Raw genomic sequence first — 22,326 nt, 5'->3', positions numbered from 1 at the left:
AATGCGACAAATCAGAATGAACCTTTTTTTGTATAACACTGATACGCTCATGGAATTTTAACTTGGTGCCCTTCCTCTTGCTCAGTATAAAATATAGGATTTGATAGGCAGTCTCATAGATAAGTATCCTTAGAGATAAGCAGAGAAGTCAAAAAATAAAACATTATCTCTGATTCATTTACTAATCACTGTACAACCAACAACAAAATCACTCCACTAGTAAGTCGGAAATTGACTCACAAATATTTTTAAAAGCCCGAGATTTAAAATGTGTTCCTCCCCGAGCAATGACAAATTTGACCGTCACTTCTGTTGGCAATAAACTAGTGAATAAAATAAGAACTAAATATAGACGTATACGGCTATTAGCCTATGTTATTAGATTATGATTTGCCTACACACACACACGCGTAGCATGTGGGGGAAATGACGCATGGGTCAGCCGGAAGTCTCGCGAAACTGAGAAACAGCCACCCCCCCCAACACCCCCCCCCCCCCATTGATTGCTGTCTGTGCTTAGCTAGCTAGCTGGCTAGGTGGTACAGCTAACAGAGAAGAAAGTGTTTGCGGTCACTTTGGTGACAAGTTTCCCCCGTGTGCTTTATCTTCATGTTTTCTTTTTTAGCTTGAGAAAAACAAAAACAATGTTTGACTGCGCTGCCTTAAAGCTCTCCCGCTGACAGCCGAGCTCGGGTAGATGTTCGTTTAAAGTGTCGTACGAATGGAAATGGTGCCTAGCGAAGAGAACCAGCTTGTACCCAAAGAGGTGAGACCGGGCTTTTGGCACCGACGGGCCCTAAATCCTTCCCCCTCAGCCAGCGGAATAAACTAAGTAAACCACGATTGTAGTATTTAAGGATAGCGGCATTGTTTTAGGAAGAAATACGGATAATAGTGAATTGCGAGCCTGTCATTGCTAATAGCTATCGTTAGCCTCACAAAACATTGAATAACTTAGCAGAAGTGCTAGAAAGCCAAGTTATTATTAAGGGGAGAAATCACTCCGATGCTTGGCTTATTCAGAAACATGCGAGCTGCGTTGTTCTGCAGACTCCAGTTTTGTGTTTGAAATCGCAGAATACAGTTCAGCAGACGTTCAACTGCGAAGTACCCTGTCAACATTTTAGAAGGGGGAGTGAAAAGGCGATGGAGGTAGCTAGCCAGCTATCCAGCTAACTGCTACTGCGGCCTTCAGTGGATCGCGGTGACAGATTGGCGCTGAGGGGCCTGTTTGCGTCCTGGCGGTGGATGATGCATCTAATGAGCTTTTAAATATCCACCAAGCCACCCGAGTAACTTGTCAGAATAACAAGTTAAAATGAGCAAGTGTCACTTAAGAAACAGCATTTTCCTACAAAAGCCAAGTAACACGTATAATTCATCAATAAGTGTATTCTCGATAATATTGTCACGATCCGTTATAACAAGCCTTATGTAGCAAGTATAATTACAGTTCATCCTACTATATAAATGAAATGGACTTAATTGTTACAGTTGGTTTAAAGTATGATTCTGATTATCTACCTATTGTCTCGTTTTCTTTCTGGACATTTTGCCTTAATGATTATATATCAGTATATAATCCGAATTTGGGATTACATGTTCAATAAAATTTATTGTACTAGTTGGACTTTACGTTTCAAATGTAACTGAAAATTTGTTTTTTAAAAACAATAGTAGGAATTTTTGACAACTGATTTTTATCCCATAATTGAATCTTTAGTGAAACACTCTATAATAAGGTAATGTTCTAAAATGTACAAATTCATAGTCCCTAAAATGTTATCTTGGAACCCCTTATATCTGATCAATAGTAAAGATTCTCTGAATATATTATAATAAGCCATCTATTTTTTTTTTCTCATGTAGTGTAACATGTAGTCTAATTTAAAAAGGTGATTTTTCTGGAGTATAATGCTTTGACTTTATTGTGTAATTATACTGGCTGGTCTGGGAGTCTCACATGTTTGTTGAAAGAAAGTGGTTTAGTGAACATATCCTCTACTGCTAGTCATGAAGTTGAAAAGGTAAGCCAGTGTGTCTTGGCACAGAACAAAGATGTTGGCAGCCAAAGGACTAGGGAAATAATTGCTTTATTTGCTTGTTACAGTAATTTTCATAAGTGAGTTTAGTTGGCTAACATTTTTCTTGGGTGTGTTTGTGCTGGTGTCTGTTCCAGCCAGCTTTGTAATTTGATTTTGATTGGGTTTTTCCAAATTAAATTAAATGCCACTATTAGGAGGTACAAGTGAAGGATATTCTTAGGAAAACGGTACAAGTTTGTCTATGTTGATATGTAAGCATTTTTATTTGGTTTGTTTACCCCTAATGATTGCAAGTTGAGGCCCAATTTTTTTTTTTGCACTGAATCAATGAGTCAGTTAAATTATAATAATAAATTGTTGTCTCTATCGTTAGCTAAATTTAAGTAAACTTAACTTTGCTTTCTTTTTATCATTGCAAATACTTATGAGAAGTTCAGAAGACATGGGCCAGATTTAATTAACTGTTCATTAATGGTGTAATGAAACCAAGTATACATGTGTCCCGTTCAGGACCCAAAAGCAAAACCCACGCAGTTAACTGCAGGTCCATAATACTAGTATTTTTAAGTGCCATGTGCTCATAATATGTTCAGACCCAAAACTGATTCTTTTACATATCCTGCTACTGACAGTTTGTGTGTGTGTGCGTGTGATTTTTTTCCTGAGGCCTTAATTATGTTTAACTTAGTTTTTTTTGTAACTTCGATTTAAGATCGTACTATTTGTGAGATTTTGGTAGAGTGTTTTATTGGAAATATTAATAATGAAAATACATTCAGATAATTGTCTGTTTATATAGCTTCTCCAGTAAGCTATGCTTCATAAATTTAATTATGAATCTCCTTCTGACTGTTTCAGTCAATCAAATATATTGTTGATTAGATTTGCTATTTACCCAAGTTTCGATGAACACTTTACATCTTTTGTTTTTGTTAAGTGTTTTGTAACCGTTTGGCCATGCCATAATTAGTACAAACAGTACTTGGTAGCCATTCTGCAGACCAGGATCAGGACTGAGAAACTACACTAATTTAAATATATTCCAGCACAGGGTATGAATTCAGTCGCTAGTGGCCACAAACTATGCTGATTTTAAACTCAGCCTCAGCTCTTAATCACATCGTTTGTTATTTGAACAGTAAGTCACTTCACTTAGATTGTTAAATGTTAATGTGGTGCCAATTAATAGTTTTTTTAAAATCTGCAGAGCCTTGTGTTTGCTGTTCATCTTGTGTCCTGTGCATTACTTGGCATATTCATGGTGCCAAGCCTGGAAAATATTACAAAAATACTTTAATTTAGAAATTCATTTGGGTGGCATGCGGGTTCAGCAAACGGTATACACGTTCATATTGGCAGGGTTAAAATTCATCTGTTTGTGTGGTTCTGTGTTCTCATTGTATTCAGAAGGCTTGCTGTTTTAAAAAAAAAAAAAGCATCTGTTCCTTGTGTTTGAACATTAGACATTTTTTGTTTAATGCACAGGCTTGTGACCTGTCAAACATTTAGACAGTTTCCCCCTCCATAAAGTGTAAAATGGGACTTTTTGCACTTTAGCATTGTATTAATATTCCCTGCAATATCTGTTGTAGTTGTATTGGTTCAGTACTGGATAATGAACATACTGTGTAGTATATTTTTGAATTAAGCCACTTGAGGTGCTTAAATTCTCCTAGCATAATTACATTTGGTGCTGTTGCAGAAATAATGCGCTTTCAGCAGTGGTGGTGGTTGTGTTGCTTTAAGTGTAAACTGCAAAAGGTTTTCGTTTTTTAGTTACTCGGTGACCAGAAGCAATCAAATTAGATGTTACTTATTTTAAAGCAAATTATTGGTTACTTTCCGTTCTATCTAAAATGTTGAATTACAGCAGATATACAGTAGCAAACATTGCATAATAGCACATGTTATCTTGTCAAGTGCCATAGTATTATTAATCGTTGATGGTATATTAGACTGTTGCACCCAGTGCACCATTAAAACGACTATATGATAAACTCATAAGGAAAGTACCAGTTAGACAATCTTATGACTTAGGGTAAAGACTGAAAATAGGCTTAAACCACATGTTTTGGAGATTATACATTTTAATTTTCCAGAATCCAGAAAGTTTAAAAAAAAAAGAGTGATATTTTACGAAGTGCACTTCACCCATTTGCCCAGTGGACACCTTCTACTTTGGAGTGTCCATTGCTGGGGGCTGCAGGATTATGCTATTCGACTCACTATAGCATTGCTCTTTCCCTGACAGGATAGTATACGTACCTATCACATTTCAAACATGAAAAAATGTGCCCCTTATATGTATGAAGTTCCATTCATTAATCTTGCAGGTAAACATTCTCAAGAAACGTTTGGAGTAAATGGGGCTTTAGGTTAGCATATCACTGCTTTGGCAGCATGTTCCTCAGATACACACACAAATGCAGGAAAACCAGCTTCGGCTGTTACTGTTTAGTACTGGAGTGTTAGAAAGGCTAATGACAGTAGATTGGTTGTGCGCTGAGGGGGATCTGTCACTTCCACAAAACAAAATGACTTCCTGTTTCATTTGCCAGATACTTGAAATAGTCACATGGCTCCAGTGATGGTCCCCATGAAGACGATTGGTTAATGTATCACATGCTTGCAATTGCTGTGCTGAGCCCATTATATCTGATCGCCGTAGTGCCTAGGGCTTTTGTAGCCTGAGCTCTCATGACATTTTGAAATGCCATTTCTGTTTGTTTTCAAGATATCAGTCAATGTTGAAGATGGGAAATAATACTGAATCAGTTTTGTATAGGAAACATCATTTGAAGATGTACTTTGTCTTTGTGCGAGCTGTGGAAATATTAAATCAATGGGATTTTTTTCAATTTGATAAACTGAAAATAATTGCCTGTTTCAGAGTAGAATTGTGATATTTCAACTTCATCCCTCCAGAACATCTTAAACATTGTCTAAGGCCAATTGCTGTGAAGGCTGTATACATTTTTCTACTATGAACAGTAGCACTGTGGATGGTATAAAAGGTAATGCAAATATGAAAGGCAGCTGTCTTCTTGCTGTAATTTTACCTGGTATTTTCTCTGATTGGTAGTGTGTGTGTTCTGTATAGTTGGCAAAATATTCACCCAGTGAATTCTAAATGCCTTTAAGATTGATAATTTAACAGTATATGTATGTGATTTGTGTGAATGCCTATATTTTCATTTAAATCTCCATTAGATATGTTCATGTAATCAGAATATGTGAACCTGGAAAGCCGAAAGGCTGTCATAGGTTTAAGTCCCCTGTTTATGAAGTGTGGTCCTTATTTAGTGTTATTCTCTCTTTGATATCCACTGCACCAGCTGTATTTACAGTTTCTCATTCCATCTAGTGTTGAACTTCACCGCTCCTGCTGGATCAGGGTTTGGACTTGCTTGTTATATCAGAAGCGTGAATAATTAATCAATAAGGACAAAAGCTCTGGAGCTTAGTGTTCCTTTACCCTTGGTGCATTTTTTTGCCTTGTTTGCATCTTGCTTTTGTATGCCCTGCACTAGTTCCACTTGTTCGACAGCATTCACAGAGTCCTTCAGGTGCTCAGAAGTACATTCCTTCCAGGTGTCTCGCTATGACAATGCATTTGTGAGGTTTTTTTTTCCAGTTTTTGAGTTCTCAGATTTTTGTTAATCTCACCATCAGCATTTAGGCATATGTTTCTCTTGTATTCTTTTTAGTGAGTGATTGAGTAATATTATTTTTGCAAAATATTCTGCAGAATGTATACATTCAGTCACTTTTTTACAACAACTTTACAGGCCTACTTGAGTTGACTGATGGGAATGGAAACTGTGATCATGTTTTTGTTTTAAAAGTTTTATCCTAGAAATAAGTAGCTAGCGAGAGGCAGAAACATTACTTTCAATGTACCTCACCATGACCTTTGCAGTACGCAATTACTTATAAATGACTGGGCCATTGTAATCCCCATTGAAGCCATACTGTAGTTGGCTTTCTGCTATTTTAAATTGAGATCTTGGTTTTTTGTCAGGTTAGTCTCAAATCCAGAATAACAAAGGCTTGTAAAGTAGGCCAGGTACACTGGCTTTCAAAGTTGCTGTTGCATGTAGTTTTATTATATTACAGTTGTATTGTAATTTTTTATTTGTCTTTTTATAAAGTTTTTATATTAGCACTGTGTGTAAAGTTTGCTCTGTGTTAAGTAGGAAAAAAGGTGTCACTGGCAATGAAATTGATGTTAATTTTTCGTCTGTAGTGTTCAGGTTGTTAATTAGACTTGACTGTTTTATTAATTTGTGTTAAATAATTCAAATCATGTAACAGAATGTTAAACACATTTAAATTATAATCCCATTGAACATTTTTGTACTATTAAAATGCATTCTTAATTTTAGAAATTCTAACAAAACAATACTTTTAATTAATTCATCCATTAAGGGCTATCAGTGTGTAATTGATTAAAAATGCATAAAATGAATAATATTATGAATTTTCAGGGGCATAACCAAAGATATTTAGATTTTCACCATTAGTTCCTAACATCAATTTGGTATAACACAATTGAGTCTTAAAGTAAACAATTTTCATTTAATATCGCTAAAGTCTGAGAAATCTTTAAGCTGTTTATTTACTCATCATCTCACTTAACCTTACTTAAGAGCTGTATTGGACTACATCAGTAATCCTGTATATAAAGAGTACTGTGAGGACCCCAGTAGTTTGGAAACACGGAAATTGACCTTTACAATTTTTTCCCCCTTTGTATTCTCAAATGATTCTTATTTCTGACATTTTGGTTTTGATTAGTTTTGCCTCATCATAGACAAATATCAGGGACAGAGTAGGTGTGCGTTTCACTTCTAAGCAGGAAGTGATTCTGGATTGGCTGTCTTGCAGTAGGTGTTTGCAAGTTCAGCTAATACAGTCAAACAAGGAAGTGAAGAGGTGGTTTCGTTTTCTCACTCGAAGCTGAAGGGGAATGGAGTAACAGAGAAACTAAAGTTTTTACTTTATTTCTATAATTTTTCTCAATTCGGTCAAGGTTTTGTGTCCTTTTAAGTGTGGAGAATTTATTTCATAGAAATAAACACAACTCCTAACTGTATAGAGAGCTGAGCGGCCAGTCCAATGACTTTGTCGGCTAAAGATTGTTGCACTTTGACTGCTCATGATCAACACTCACCTTGAATGCTTGAATGCAGGTTCACGCGGATGTCTAAATGTTCAAACATTTTAAATGCTTCTCAAATTGGATGTCAAGTTTGAAAGGCAGGAAGCCATTCCATGCTGTGCCTTCAGGACAGGTATCGTAACCTGACATCTTCCTCTGTGATGCTGTGTGATTCAGCAAAGGGTGTAGTGACATGAACAGGATGCTAGCGTTTTAGATAGAAACTTTGTTTTTTCAGTCTGGTAATTGATGCCGGTGTGGACGGACAATTTTTCAGTGCTCTGATTTTGATGTGGTGCTCAAGTAAAAAGCTATGTAGGATACGTTAAGTTGCGAGTTGTAAATGAGTTAAAGCCTGATTTTGCTGTTAGCTCCGCATGCAGTTTGATTAACGCTATTTTCTGTGAGCGTGGCTGGCTGAATTCTAGGTCCTGTGAGCCACAGGTTGGAAGAGGGACACCTGTAACTGAGACTTTTCTCATTTGTCAACGTTAGCATGAAGCTTTCTTATCTGTGGTAAAAATACCTCTAATCTCATAATACACTCTGATGTATTAACGTTGATTCTTTGGGTTGGTTGTTGTTTTGAGTCAGACTTGGTTTTATTTCCTGGTTTTTGGCAGCTAAGCCTGAACAGCTGTAAGTTCTGCGTTGTGACGTGAAGGGCGTGTTTATAAAATAGCTTGTTGAATACAGAAGTAAAGTTTATGAAACAAGAAAGTTACTAGAGCCTCACAGGGCTTCCTTCCTTCAAAAGCATCGAAGGAAACAGGTGGTTTCTATTTGTAGAGCTTCTCTGTGATGGATGACATTTTAACTTAGCTGTGTGGGGTTTTTTTATGTTTTAATCCTTTTGTGTGTCACAGGGTATGTTTTGGAGTTGTCGACAGACTATTTTAGAGGAGATGAAGAAGAAATTCTCTCAGGTAGCTCCCAGTTGGGAGTCGTGTGTGTGTGTGTGTGTGTGTGTGTGTGTTCATTGCTGTGATGGCATGCTGCAGTCCACTGGGATGCTGTGATTTGTTGGCATCTCATTTTCTAACCCATCAGTCCTAAAATACCCCCTTTTCCTCCTGGCATCAGGTCCACCTGAGCTGAGTATGAATTGTTGTTTAGGGTGGACAACGGCGACCAGGTTATTTTATTAACTGACCACTGTTAAATGCTTGACTGTCTTTATCTTTAGTAATGGATTGATCATCATTTCCTGCATGAACTTCTCAATTATTCAGCCCTGCTAATGACAGTATTTTAAAGAAAAAACGGGATTGTGAAATGTATAACGTAAAAGCTTAATTTCAAGAGTAGAATCCGGTGCTATGATTTGTGTTGTATGCAGATTAAGGGGCATTGGCCAGAATGTCATTTGCATTGTTTTCTTTTAGTAAGCTTGTGTTGCACGTGAACTGGACAATTACTGCTGTGTATGATATAAAAACTCAGACTTTTAGCACCAAGGAGCAAAGTTTAATGAGCTCATATGAACCAACGACATAACTGTCTTGATCTTGGCTGCCTCTCAGGTGAAAGGTGATGTCCAGACATCATTGTAGCACCACTGGGAAATTAGCATAAACTCATGTACTCAGAGCTCATCTGTATGGTGAATTGGGTAGATGGTGTGATGTTTACTTCCTGGTTCAGAGTCATGTACTTGACAAGACAGAACCTTTAGTACTGAAAGTGTCAGACTCATGCAGATGGCTGGGTGATTTTTTTTTCATCTTCTGCCAACGTCCGTATGAGAGTAATGAAGCAGGTTTTTCAGACAAAAGAGTGAATGTGGACTGCAGGAAATGGCTTTTCTCGGTCCTTAATAAGCATGCAGGTTGCAGTGATGTTGGCTTTGGAGTGGTCTTCTGCAGTGTCACAGCGATGTCACAGCTTGTGTCCACGCACTCCCAGGCTTAGCTTTTTAAGCTGCTGCTTTCAACAGATTAACGCATCAAGGTCACCGGAGGTCCTGTGAATTCTGAATCACACGAGCTTTATGCTCCACTCTCCAGAGTGTTGTTTTCCTTCTGTGACATGCATGGTTATGTTACTGATTTTCTTAACAATGTATGCTTTGAACTTAATAAGCTTGGCTTATCAGTAATATGTTGCCGATGATTTAATTTTCTCCTGGGGTTGTCCTCATGCGTGGTGGCCGTGTGCGACTGCAGCAGGAGCGCATGTTGTCTGACCCAAAAACGTGCACACGTCTGCCACCCATCCGGCGGGGAGTCAGCGGCTTCTTTCTCCGTCCCGCAGATTGAGAATGCAGCGGAGGAGCCCAGAGTCCTGTGCATCATCCAGGACACGACCAATGCTAAGACGGTCAATGAGCGGCTGACCCTCAACCTGCCAGCTTCCACCTCTGTCAACAAGCTGTTTGAGGATGTGGCCCAGAAGGCGGGATATGTGAGCGGCACCTTCGACTTGGCATGGGGCAACACTATGGACATGGTGAGACCCTCCCCCTCCCAAGGCTTTTATTAGGGAGCCCTTTGACTGGTATTGAAAAATCATCCAAAATGACTATTGAAGTTGGACATGGGGCTGTACAAATGGTTTATCTTAATCTAAGGTGAACTGACAAAATGGTTGACTGTTGATAAGCTTGATTTTCAACATTTGTTTACAAATGTTGGCTTCTCTGACTATTCAGAATACAGCAACCTTGCATGCCTTTGGTTTAAGTTAATATTTTTTTCCTTTAATTTAGCTTTTAATTAGATATGGCTGTAGACTCATATGACTGCATTTAATAACAAAAATAAATTGTGTATATATATATATATATATATATATATATTTGCACATATGTGTGTGTGTGTGTGTGTGACTGCTAGGCTACTTTAACCTGTTGTCACCCCTGCAGGCGGTGCTGGACCACAGCAGTGAGATGCCTCTGAGTGACTCGGGCTTTGAACCTGGCAAAAAGAACTTCCTCCAGCTGACCGACAAAGATGGCGAACAGCCTCAGTTAGCATCGGTAAGTTGTGAAAATGACACGCAACCCAAACCTCAAATGTCACTGCAGCACTGTATCAATCTATACTAACCCTCAGTTTTTTAAGCTTGCACCCTCCGTCTTTGGCTTTTTCTCTATGCGGATGTAAGATCTCGGTATTGTTCGCCTTTTGTCGAACACTAAAGCTTCCTTTTAAGCCTCCCTGTGTGTGATTATGGCGCCAGTGCCAAACACACGCTGGTTGCTACATCGCAGACCGCGGTTTCAATTTGCTGTGCTACTTGGTTGTGCCTGAGGGCTGTCGTGCGATGAGTCATCTGGCATCTGTCCACCAGCACGTGCCGGCCAATTTGGCTGAATGGTGCACGAGCACCTTGCTGGCTTCACTGCTGCTTTTGCTGAACAATGTTCCGCTCCTTGGTCGGCGTCGCCCTTCCCGTAGTGCTCGCGTGACTTGAACTTTGATCTTGGCTGCGGGAGATGCCCCGTCTTCTTCCTGGGGCATTTGGGGACACACGGCTGACAGCGGAATGTGAGCTGATGGTCTGGCATGGTCTGAGTGAGTCGTGTTTGTGTACAGGATGAGTCGGGCACAGCGGACAGCAGTGGTTTGGACGACAGCTCTCAGGATCGCTTTATTGGGCCACTGCCCCGGGATGGTATGGTGGGCTGCAGCAGCGACTACAGCAGCCTAAACTACTCCTACGCTTCCATCCTCAACAAGTCAGAGACGGGTAGGCCTGCCTGCCTGCTGCCAGTGCCCCCTTTTGGTGGCTTCCTAAGTTGCAGCTGCAGTCAGTTCAAAACTCATTCATTTTTTTCTACCCATAAAGGTTATGTAGGCTTGGTGAACCAGGCCATGACCTGTTACCTAAACAGCCTTCTGCAGACCTTGTTCATGACCCCGGAGTTCAGAAACGCACTGTACAAGTGAGTGGGCTGCCTCATCTGCTCTGTGCTTGATGGTACCAAAGAGGCCGGTTCCAACTTCACTGTCCCACTTGTGTGAGTAGCTGGGAGTTCGAGGAGGGAGAGGAGGACCCCATCACCAGCATCCCCTATCAGCTCCAGAGGCTCTTCGTCCTGCTGCAGACCAGCAAGAAGCGTGCCATCGAGACCACGGACGTGACGCGGAGTTTTGGCTGGGACAGCAGCGAGGGTGAGCATCGTGTTGCCGGACCCACAGGCCAACATACTCAACGGTTGGGTTGCTATGAGAGGGAATCGTTGATTAGGTGTGATTTAATAAATTCTTCATACCACTTGCCTTGTCTTATGAAACTTGCCTGTAATTTTATGCGGAAACACTCCCAGAAATCAGCAGGCTTAGGAATAAACCTCTTGGATGGGTTAAAATGCAACGTTTTGCCGGACCATCTGCATTTCACAAATTGTGCTTTTTTTCCTCTCAGCTTGGCAGCAGCACGATGTACAGGAACTCTGCAGAGTCATGTTTGACGCTTTAGAGCAGAAGTGGAAGCAAACAGAACAGGTCCGTGACTGAGACACTCCTTGTCTCCCTCCTCCTCCCTTTCTGGTTAACAGCAGGGCAAGTTGATGACTTACTTCCCTCTGAGTGGCTGTAGATAGCTTAATGATGAACGATATTTGTAATGTAGCTCTGTTTGTTTAGTATTGGGATTGGCTTAGTTGGGTTTATTGACCTCTTGTTTCCCTTGTATGGTTATGCTGACTGATGTAATATCTCGTGTATTTTCATTGCTGAATTGCTTCCTCAATCATGCAGGGAGTGAAGAATAAAAGCGCAGGATTTAAATGGTAATTTGGCCTCCTTTGTGACCTTTTAGGCTGACCTTATTAACCAGCTGTACCAGGGTAAGCTGAAGGACTATGTGCGTTGTCTGGAGTGTGGCAATGAGAGTTGGAGGATCGACACCTACCTGGACATCCCTCTGGTCATCCGGCCCTACGGTGCCAGCCAGGCCTTCGGGAGTGTGGTACGTCTCCCCCCTAGTCCCACCAGTCCTGTAAACCCTGCCAACGTAGCTGACAGGAGCAAGAAAGGTGTTAACCTAATGTATGCAGTCTAGAGTGTAGATTGAGCAACTGATAGGTCGTTGTGTAACAGATCTGAAAATTGCATTCTTACAATAATAAAACGCATCTATGTTTAGAATCAAAAAACTTTTATTATCCGGAAGGAAATTGTATAATTGCTATCTATATTGCCCAACATAAACTGTCATGTCTTGCATTACTCTCCGCCAGTGTGGCTGCATGGTGTTGCAAGTTTCGGGTTGTCTGTTACCTTAGTTGATAGTATTTTATTTATTCTCATCTGTGTGGTGCCTGGCTCTACAACAGGAAGAGGCTCTCCAGGCCTTCATTCAACCAGAGACCCTGGATGGACCCAACCAGTACTTCTGTGAGCGCTGTAAGAAAAAATGTGATGCCCGAAAGGTGAGTGTGATCTTAATGGCCACTGTGGGTCCAGCGTTATGGTGTGAATTCTGGATGATGTCTTACAAAAAAAGTCCTGTAAGAGAAACATTTCCGTGGATGAACCGTTTCGAGAGGTTGGTTATATTCCATCAAAGACCCCTGACTCCCATTTGCCCAGTCATTGGCACTTTCCCCACTAAGTGATCATCTTGACTTTGAAGGCTCGTGGGTCATTTCTTGGTGGGACTGAAAGTGAGGGTGACCCTGTTCAGCCAGATGCTATCCTGATTGGCTGGGTGTGCCTCTGTGGGTTAGGTCCCTGCGTCTGTGATCGAAATATTTATATATCAAAGGAGCATGATGGGATATGCGAAAACCTTCCTATGTGCCTGTACTCACACTTGTACAAATGGCAAATAAACTATCATTTCATTTCCATTTCATGGCCATGTGTGTCCATAGATTGCCTTCGCCCATCTTATGTGCTGTCTGTGCCTTTCCCTCCAGGGCCTGCGTTTCCTGCACTTTCCCTACCTGCTGACGCTTCAGCTGAAGCGATTCGACTTTGACTACACCACTATGCATCGCATAAAGCTCAACGATCGCATGACGTTTCCGGAGGAGCTGGACATGAGCCCCTTCATCGATGTAGAAGATGAGGCACGAGAGCGTTATCTACTTTTTCTTATCAGCAGTCTGTCAGACCTTACTTACCTCATCTTATTGTAGGACTTTACCCAATATAAGGTTTACTATCAGGTGTAAAGACACCATAATGTTCCCACTCCAGCAAATGTGAGCTCATCTTCCTTTTTTGGTCGCTTTTGCCCTTTTGATTTATCACTAACAGACAAGTGGCCCATGATTGTGACTTGAAGGAAATGCGTTGGCTTGTTCTAGGAATTCGGATTTAATTTCTTGGTATTGTGCTGTGCTATTGTTGCATATAATATTGTGTTTAAATATTAAAGCGCCAACGGAGTTAAGTTTACTGCTACTATTACTCTCTGATGTAATCAAATTCTAAAATTTACTAAAAAAAAACTAAAAAGATCCAGTGAAGTAGTTTAGACCTTAATGATGTTTACTTTTATGTAACCATAATATTTCTCTCGCACTATCAAAGCTAACCCCTCTTCTTGTCTGTCATCTTCTGTCTCTTAAACCCAAAGAAGTCTCCTCAGACTGAGAGCTGTACTGACAGTGGGGCGGAGAATGAGGGCAGTTGCCACAGCGACCAGATGAGTAATGATTTCTCCACGGACGATGGTGTGGATGAGGGCATCTGCCTGGACAACGCCAACAGCGCAGAGAGGGTACTCAAGCCAAAGGTATCTCCTGACTTTAAACTTTGGAAATAAAACGTTTGACGTTCTGCTTCAGTGCATTAAGAGAAGTATTTGTGCATTATATAATCCTGTTAAACTGGACTGGATTAACAAGATTATCAGTTTTATATAATTTTTCTGTGTGCCATCACATGCTAAGGCCTTGTTTGCTCTTGCAGAGCTCACTGATCTTCGAGCTGTTCTCCGTCATGGTTCACTCGGGCAGTGCTGCTGGTGGACATTACTACGCCTGCATCAAGTCCTTCAGCGACGGCCTGTGGTACAGCTTCAACGATCAGCACGTCAGCAAGGTAGCCCACGGAGTCTGGCTTGTGGGAGGGCGGGTCAGAAGTGAGGGAGGTGTTTTCAGCCGGTCCCTAATGACAAGCCGTCTTGCTGCCCCTGTGATTCCACAGATCACACAGGAAGACATCAGGAAGACTTACGGTGGGTCTTCGGGAAACAGGGGTTACTACACCAGTGCCTTTGCCAGGTAAGTGGGCAAGTGCAAAGTCCTGTGATCTGCATCACGTCTTTCCTATAAGTCTTAAATGTCAATCCACTAAGGGCTTTGTGTATATCATACAGTCATATTCCAAAAATACTACACTCATTCAACCCAGTAGTGCAGTATTTGTATTCATGCTTTCCGTAGCATTTGATATTGGATAAGTACCATATTTAGCAGAATAATCCAAAAAATTTCTTAAAGCAAAACGATTTCATTTGTATTTTGGGAGCCTGACAGCCCTGCTCTAGCCTCTAGCATGAAAGCTAAGACAGACGCCTCTTACAAAACAGGAACAAACAACTGTCATGTTATGCAGCCACGTGTTTCAAATTCGTGTTTGTCCCACTTTCCCGCATTTGTTCCCTTCCTACAAGGGAGTCATTATCACGCCGTAAACAAAGCTGCATTGACGATCGTAACACTGCGTGATGATAGTTACCTTTGGCGCATTGGGGTAGACGTGCCTGATCTAGTGATGGAAATTTTCAGTTCAGGTAATGCTGCTATATCATAACGTACTAAATGATTTATTTCAACAGTTCTACGAATGCATATATGCTCATCTACAGACTGAAGGATCCCTCGAGGAATGCAAGTAAGACAGCTCAGAATCCTTTATATGACCTCATCTTTGCACAGTAGATGTACTATATGAAAAAAAATTACCTGCAGATTTACAGTCTATCTTAATTTGGTGTGGATCTATTATGTATATGGCATTACAGATAATGGTGCCATCGCTTCAGCTGAATGTAGACGTGCAACTCTGTCACTGGGCTGCAATTATTTCCCCCTCGTGTAATTCCAGAATATTTGGATGTGGAGAGCTTCCCTGACCACATAAAGCGCCTGGTCCAGAGGGAGAAGGAAGCAGAGGAGCACGAAAAGAGGCAGAGGGAGATTGAACGTAACACTTGCAAGGTATTCTGACAGGCCCATACAGACATATGGCGGTGACAGCCAAGACCCTCTACTGATCAGTTCACGAATATGTGAAATGTGATGCGTATGTGTGTGTCTGGTAGATCAAGCTGCTGTGCATGCATCCGGTGAAGATGATGATGATGGAGAACAAGCTGGAGGTGCACAAGGACAAGACTCTGAAAGAGGCTGTGGAGATTGCCTATAAGGTGCAGGACGATGTTCCAAGTGCTTCTGGCCTGGCTGGTTTTGACATTATGGAATTTAAGCGGACGGGAGACTAGATAGAATGCCTTTATACCTATTGTGCTTGAAAGCCGTTTTTAGGCTGAAAATAAAACTGCAGAGTTGTCTGCTGTGAAAAATAATGCAGGTATGCTGACTGACAGTCTTGGATTGACCCGTCTTGCCTGTTTTGTGTAGTTGATGGATTTGGAGGGGGTCCTGCCTCTGGACTGCTGCAGATTGGTGAAGTATGACGAGTTTCACGAGTACCTGGAGCGCTCCTACGAGGGCGAAGAGGACACTCCGATGGGGCTGCTTCTGGGTGGGGTCAAATCCTCTTATATGTTTGACCTTCTGCTGGAGACTCGTCGGCCAGACCAGGTCTTCCAAACCTATAAACCGGGAGGTGAGAAGACTGACCTTCTCTGGGGACTTTTCGAGACACACGTCTTCCCTTGTCCCTACAGCGATTAGAGATTTCTGACCCCTTCTTCTAACCTCAAATCTTCATACGTCTCTGAGTTTTAGTTTGCCAGGTGCTCCTGTTGCAGGTAGATTGAAAACCCTACTGACGAACTGCCAAATACCCTACCCTTTACTCTTTGACTGATTTCAGGAGGGAAGGGCTTGTCTAGGGGTATAGATACTGCATTTGAAACTAGATTGCCATTCTGTTCATGGATGGTTGCATTAGAAAAGATATTCAGATTTACATCACTGGTTAATCGTGGTGGTTCTCTGTAGAGGTGATGGTGAAGGTCCACGTGGTTGGGCTGAAGAGTGAGACTATCTCTCCACCCGTGAGCGTCCGGGCCTACCTAAACCAGACCGTCGCAGAGTTCAAGCAGCTCATAGCCCAGGTAGGATGTCGTGGGAGTTTCCTTGTGATGGTGACAGCACATAGTGCTGCATCCAAGGAGTAGTCAACTCCCACCCTCAGCATCCTACTTACTGCAACTATATTACAAAAATATATAAGCAGTGAAGAAGAGTTAGTTCTATGACTGAACTGTTTTCTTGTGCAGGCGACTGGCCTTTCTGTGGAAACGATGCGTGTTGTCCTGGAACGTTGCTACAATGACTTGCGGCTTCTCTACGTGCCCAACAAGACACTGAAAGCCGAGGGATTCTTCAGGAGTAATAAGGTCCCCATCTTTCCCCTCCTGGTGTCTCTCCTGTGCTGTTTGAGGCTGTAATGAGAAGCAATCTGCTCTTCCATACCAATGTGTTAAGAAAGAAGGCTAGAGAGTGGAGGCTATTTTAATATGTACTTTGAAGTTCCATTCTAGGCTTTGCTGTGCTGTAAAGCACCTGAGGCGCACTTTTTTGCAGTTGTAGCCGCCTGATGAAATTGATAGCTTGGTTTCCTGTGTTTTGAAGGCGGTGTAATAATGCTCTTAATTCTGCTCGTCTAGGTTTTTGTGGAAAGCTCCGATTCGCTAGATCACCAGATGTCATTCACTGACTCACATTTGTGGAAACTCTTGGACCGGCATGGAAACACCATCCGCTTGTTTGTTTCGCTGCCTGAGCAGTCACCGGGCTCGCTGGCCAGTAGAACTTGTAGCCAAAAGGTGGGCGCTGAGTCCGAGGAGCTCTTCGAGGGGGCGAAAAGCAACACTAAGTCTGTCGAGGCCATACTGGAGGAGAGCACGGAGAAGCTGAAGAACCTGTCCCTCCAGCAGCAGCAGGAGCAGCAGGCCTCTAGCAACAGCGACAGCCAGAACGCCAGCGACGTCGAACACGTGGACTCCCTATCCCAGGAGGCGTCTTCCGCCTTTTCCGTCTCCACCGCTGACAACCGGGAATTGGAGAAGCGGATCCGAACCGGCGGCGGCAGTGGTGGAGCCTCCGACCCAGAGAACCAATTTCCGTCGGAGGAGCGCTCAGACTCTGATGTCAACAACGATCGCAGCACGAGCTCGGTGGACAGCGACATCCTGAGCTCCAGTCACAGCAGCGACACGCTGTGCAACGCCGACAGCGGGCCCATCCCGCTGGCCAACGGCCTCATCAGCCATAGCATCACCAGCAGCCGGCGATCCAAGGCCCACGAGGCCAAGAAGGAGACCTGGGACACGGCCGAGGAGGACTCGGGCACCGACAGCGAGTACGACGAGAGCGGCAAGAGCAAAGGCGAAGCCCATTACATGTACTTTCGGGCCGAGCCCTACTCGCAGGAGGATGGGCCTGGGGACGGCCACAGCAAATGTGCGTTGCTTGAGCTTGCTTGGTAGTTTTTATGGTCCGTTAGCAACATTAGCGGCTTTTGGAGCTGCTTTGAGGAGCAGCTGCTCTGCAGTATTGTAGAGTTGAACAGAAATGCATGATAATGTGATTATTTTTACATCATCCTCTTTGTGTCTGTTGTTTTATTGGTTGCAGGAACTTGCTTATAGTTTCAGCTGTAAATTGTCTAGCTCAGCGGGTGGCACCGTTGCCTCATATATAGAGGGTTTAGGGTTCAGATCCCTCCCATGCTCTGTGTGTGTGTGTGTGTGTGTGTGTGTGTGTGTGTGTGTGTGTGTGTGTGTGTGTGTGTGTGTGTGTGTGTGTGTGTGTGTGTGTGTGTGTGTGTGTGTGGTTTCCTCCCACAGTCCAAAGACATGCAGTCTGTTGAATTTGTTTCTCCCATTGTGTGTGCGTGATACATTGACATACCGTCTAAGGCAGGTGTGCCCCTGCAATATGCTGCTTAGTTCTGGGCTCTAGGCCCACTGTGACTGTGGACTGGATAAGTTGTTAAGATGAATCATAATATAGCCGTACATCAGATATACCGAGAGCAGAACAAGCCAAGCAGCAATCTGCTTAAGAACCTGCTTTTTGACCTTGCTCACTGTTTCTGAAGAGAACATGCTTGTTGTAGTGTGTTGTATTCTAAATCGGTGTTTCTCACCCCGGTCTATGAGGACCTCCAGACAGTGGAGAGTCTGGGTGTCCCCAAGGCCCAGGTTGAGAAACATTGTTTTAAATGACATAACTTGGAAATATTTCTGAAATGTAACTGGATGGTGAAATTAAATAGTGTGAACCTGGTTTTTCAGGTTTGCTGGTCTACGTGGATAAGAGAATAACACTAGCTGCGTTCAAACAAAAACTCGAGCCCTTTGTAGGGGTCCTGTCCTCCCAGTTCAAGGTCTTCCGGGTCTATGCCAACAACCAGGAGTTCGAGAGCGTGCGGCTGAACGAGACCCTCTCCTCCTTCTCTGACGACAACAAGGTAAGTCTCTTTTTGAGGTCAAACAACCTTAAGCCTTCTTATTTAGATTTATTGAATCTTTTTCACAAGGGCCATAAGGCTATGGGTAAAGGGAGGGGTGTTTTCAATGCCAGATTTATCTCTGTTTGTTTTTATATCTAAACAGATAACAATTCGATTAGGAAGAGCGTTGAAAAAAGGCGAGTACAGAGTGAAGGTGTACCAGCTACTGGTGAATGATCCAGAGGTAAATATATTTTGTGTAGATCTTTGACCTCGTGTAAAGTACATTTCTGGTGGAGCACTAAGCACTGTCCTCTCTTCCCAAGCCCTGTAAGTTCCTGCTGGATGCCGTGTTTGCCAAGGGCATGACTGTGAGGCAGTCGAAAGAGGAGCTGCTGCCTCTGCTGAGAGAGCAGTGTAAGCTGACCCTCAGCATCGACAGGTCAGTGCCACTGTGGGAAGATGCCGAGGTGCCCTTATAGGGGGTGGGTGGGCGGGTGTGTGCCTTTCTGTAGCAAAATCAGTGAGTCACGGAGCTTGCATTTAGCATTGGATACACCTGAAAATCAGTCTGTGATTCATGAGTAAAACATAACCAGTTTTTTTTTTTTTTTTTTTTTTTTTTTTTTCTTCCTGTCCTCAGGTTTCGCCTAAGAAAGAAGACTTGGAAGAACCCTGGGACTGTATTCCTGGACTACCATGTTTATGAGGAAGATATTAATATTTCCAGTAACTGGGAGGTCTTCCTAGAAGTTTTAAATGGTACATATTCGGAAGTTACCCCTGGAAAAAAAAGTGCTTTGTTGTCAATCCTTCATTTGTCACAGGTGTAATTTTGGTTATTATAGCATCATCGATGGGGGGCTCCCTGATTGCCCCCTCACTGTCTTTCGTTTCTATAGAGCCAGAGAAGATGAAGTCCATGTCCCAGCTGGCGGTGCTGACCCGCCGGTGGAGTCCTACCCGCATGAAGCTAGAGCCTTTCCAGGAGGTGGTGCTGGAGAGCAGCAGTGTGGATGAGCTGAAGGAGAAGGTGGGTATTCCTTCCTGAAGCCCTGCACCCCTCCATGGGAATGTGCTGTGCAAGATGTGAGGCGTTATTTACTTTGTTTCAAATGTGCTGTTTGAAATCTCTTTCAGCTCAGTCAGTTGAGTGGAATCGCAGTTGAAAATTTAGAATTTGCTAAGGTATGTCACCATTGTCCTTTTATTTTTAGATTTTATGTTAGCTTGGTTTTGTGTCAAATGTGTAGCACCTACATACATTTGTCTCCTCTCCAGGGTAGAGGAACGTTTCCTTGTGACATCTCAGTTCTGGAGATCCATCAGGATTTGGATTGGAATCCCAAGGTTTCCACACTCAACGTCTGGCCTCTCTATATCAGCGACGATGGGGCTGTAGTTTTTTACAGGTAGAAACATTTTAGCTTTATCCTTGATGCTGTTTATTGAACAGGATGATGTCATGCTGATACTTTTCCCCATGTAAACATGGCAGTTTTGGGGGCACCTATAAAAAGGCATTTGGATTTTGCAATCAACCCAGGTATTTTAACTAATATTCTTTTTTTGAACTCGTACAATCATCATGTAATCCAACAAAGAATTTCTGTCACATTTCCAAAGCTCACTAATCCACAGACATTTTGTCAGACATCTCCCATGGCCTGAGTGAGCTATGGAAATGTGCTCTTCCGTTACATTTTTATACGCTGAACTTTCCTGGCTTGACGCGAATATCAGTGGTAGTTGTATTTATCCTCGTAAAATCCCTGGGCTCGTTTTTTTTTGTATCCGTCTGTCGCCTTCCCAGTTTCCTTTACCCACCATTATCCAGAACAGTGGATATTGCCAAGGCCAGCTTGATTTACTACTTCTTACTCCAACCGTGAACTGCCAACATGCTAACAGGAAGCTATGAATCTCACGACCTCGTGCCGCCCCCCCCAGGGACAAGATGGAGGAGCCCATGGAGCTGTCAGAGGAGGAGCGCAACGAGCTGATGAAGAAGGAGAGCAGCCGGCTGCTGAAGACGGGCCAGCGCGTCAGCTACTCGCCCCGCAAAGAGAAGGCGCTCAAGATCTACCTTGACGGTGGCCCCAGCAAGGACCCGGGCCAGGACTGAGTGCCCGGGTCGCCCATGGGCTTAGCTGGCTCGCCCCCGCCGCTGTGAAGCCCCACCACGGCAGGGATGGAAACGTCACCAGCGCTATGTGGCTGACCCACCCTTCACACTGAGGTTTAGAGTGGCTCAGTATACTATTGTGCACTATAGTGTAATATACTGTAAAGTTTAAAGGGAAGTGCAAAAGCTATTCAATAAAATGAAAAAAAAAGAAAAAAAAAAAACACAAAAATCTAAAACCATAGACAAATCAATTGAGCGATACCGAGATGGGCGCGTGCGTTGAACAGTTGGGAACAGCGTGGCAGTGTCTGTCTCGTGCTGCTTTTCCCTGTATAATGTCAGAGCCTTCCTTTCCCACATGGCACATATACCTCTAAGATGCTCAAAGTTCCCTATATAGCAACCAGGCAAAACGCCCCCAACGTCCAAGGCTTATGGGAGATTGCTGAGCATCAATATCAAACCATTCTGAGTTGTTCTCACATTGACTCCATCCGCATGTCTTCATTCTAGTAAAAACGTGTGGTGTTGGTCTTCGGGTTTTTTTACCTTCGTGTTAAAATCTCCCTCCTGATTCGAGAGGGTCACGGCTTTGTCTGACAGCATTTTAACTTGTCTACATTGTTGGTGGTATCCTGGCCAGCCACCCCGAGGATGAGGTGTGTTATCGTCCTTCCTCTGCAGACACATGGAAGTCTGATCAGTTCCCCCAATTATGACACTGCACTATGACTACACTCATAAACACCTGCTTTTTAAATAAAAAAGATAATTCTGGTAGCTTTTGTTTTAATTTGGCAGTACTGGTACATATTAGTTGTCATACTACCAAGGCTTAAAAAAAAAAGCAAAAAAATAAAAAAACTTGTTTTGTAAATTATTTTGCCGCAGACTTAATGAGCATTAGGTCTTGTGAGTTGGCACTTTTTTGGACTATTTAACCTTATGTTAATTTAGTGTTTACTGTCTCTACCCCCGCCTCCTCTGTGTATGGCCTGGCGTGTGTCCGATGAGTTGAAGCTGCATCTTATTTGGATAGTTTGTGAGCTTCCTTGGGGAGGTCCGCTGCCTTTGCGGAATGTGCGCGAGGGGGGTGGCGTGTTGCGTTGCTCGTTCACGCTCAGTCAGGGGGAGACCTGCGTTGGAATGGAGGGCATGAACTGGGGGCCTACATTTGCCGCAGGCTGTTCACCATAGAAAATGCCAATACAAAATTTTATTTTGCAGTTAAAATCTTGTGTGAACATAGCTAATGATTTTAGAACTAATTAAAATGCTTTTTTTCATAAATGCGGTATTCTGTCATAAATTATATCCTGTCAATCCTGACTCCAGAAAAGTATCATTGTCCTTAGTCTTTCAGAAAACATTTAATTAACTTATTTTTTTCTTTTAATCAGGACATTTTAAAGGGGTTTGTCCTTGAAATGGTAATTATCCTGT

At 42.7% G+C, this 22,326-nt stretch overlaps 1 protein-coding gene across 3 annotated transcripts; it reads left to right on the top strand.

Moving 5' to 3' along the window:
• The first annotated feature begins 499 nt into the window (after positions 1 to 499).
• On the top strand, positions 500 to 22,173 carry usp47 (ubiquitin specific peptidase 47). 3 transcript variants are annotated; one of them, XM_049030405.1, is made up of 29 exons: positions 500 to 766; positions 8,073 to 8,132; positions 9,460 to 9,654; positions 10,070 to 10,183; positions 10,743 to 10,896; positions 10,996 to 11,092; positions 11,176 to 11,321; positions 11,575 to 11,654; positions 11,971 to 12,120; positions 12,488 to 12,583; positions 13,073 to 13,225; positions 13,738 to 13,896; positions 14,073 to 14,204; positions 14,310 to 14,386; positions 14,944 to 14,999; positions 15,213 to 15,325; positions 15,430 to 15,534; positions 15,749 to 15,956; positions 16,295 to 16,410; positions 16,576 to 16,695; positions 16,966 to 17,761; positions 18,598 to 18,773; positions 18,919 to 18,999; positions 19,082 to 19,197; positions 19,399 to 19,517; positions 19,658 to 19,788; positions 19,896 to 19,943; positions 20,037 to 20,167; positions 20,706 to 22,173. In XM_049030405.1, the coding sequence occupies exons 1-29, from the start codon at positions 722 to 724 to the stop codon at positions 20,878 to 20,880; spliced, it is 4,149 nt and encodes a 1,382-aa protein (XP_048886362.1). In that variant the 5' UTR covers positions 500 to 721; the 3' UTR covers positions 20,881 to 22,173. The 3 variants fall into 3 exon arrangements, with proteins under 3 accessions (XP_048886362.1, XP_048886364.1, XP_048886363.1); XM_049030407.1 differs by lacking the exon at positions 8,073 to 8,132; XM_049030406.1 differs by lacking the exons at positions 500 to 766; positions 8,073 to 8,132 and adding an exon at positions 6,710 to 7,339.
• Positions 22,174 to 22,326: the final 153 nt, after the last annotated feature.

Source organism: Brienomyrus brachyistius, chromosome 11, assembly GCF_023856365.1.
Source record: "Brienomyrus brachyistius isolate T26 chromosome 11, BBRACH_0.4, whole genome shotgun sequence".
Taxonomy (NCBI): domain Eukaryota; kingdom Metazoa; phylum Chordata; class Actinopteri; order Osteoglossiformes; family Mormyridae; genus Brienomyrus; species Brienomyrus brachyistius.
This window is presented reverse-complemented; position numbering and strand designations above follow the sequence as displayed.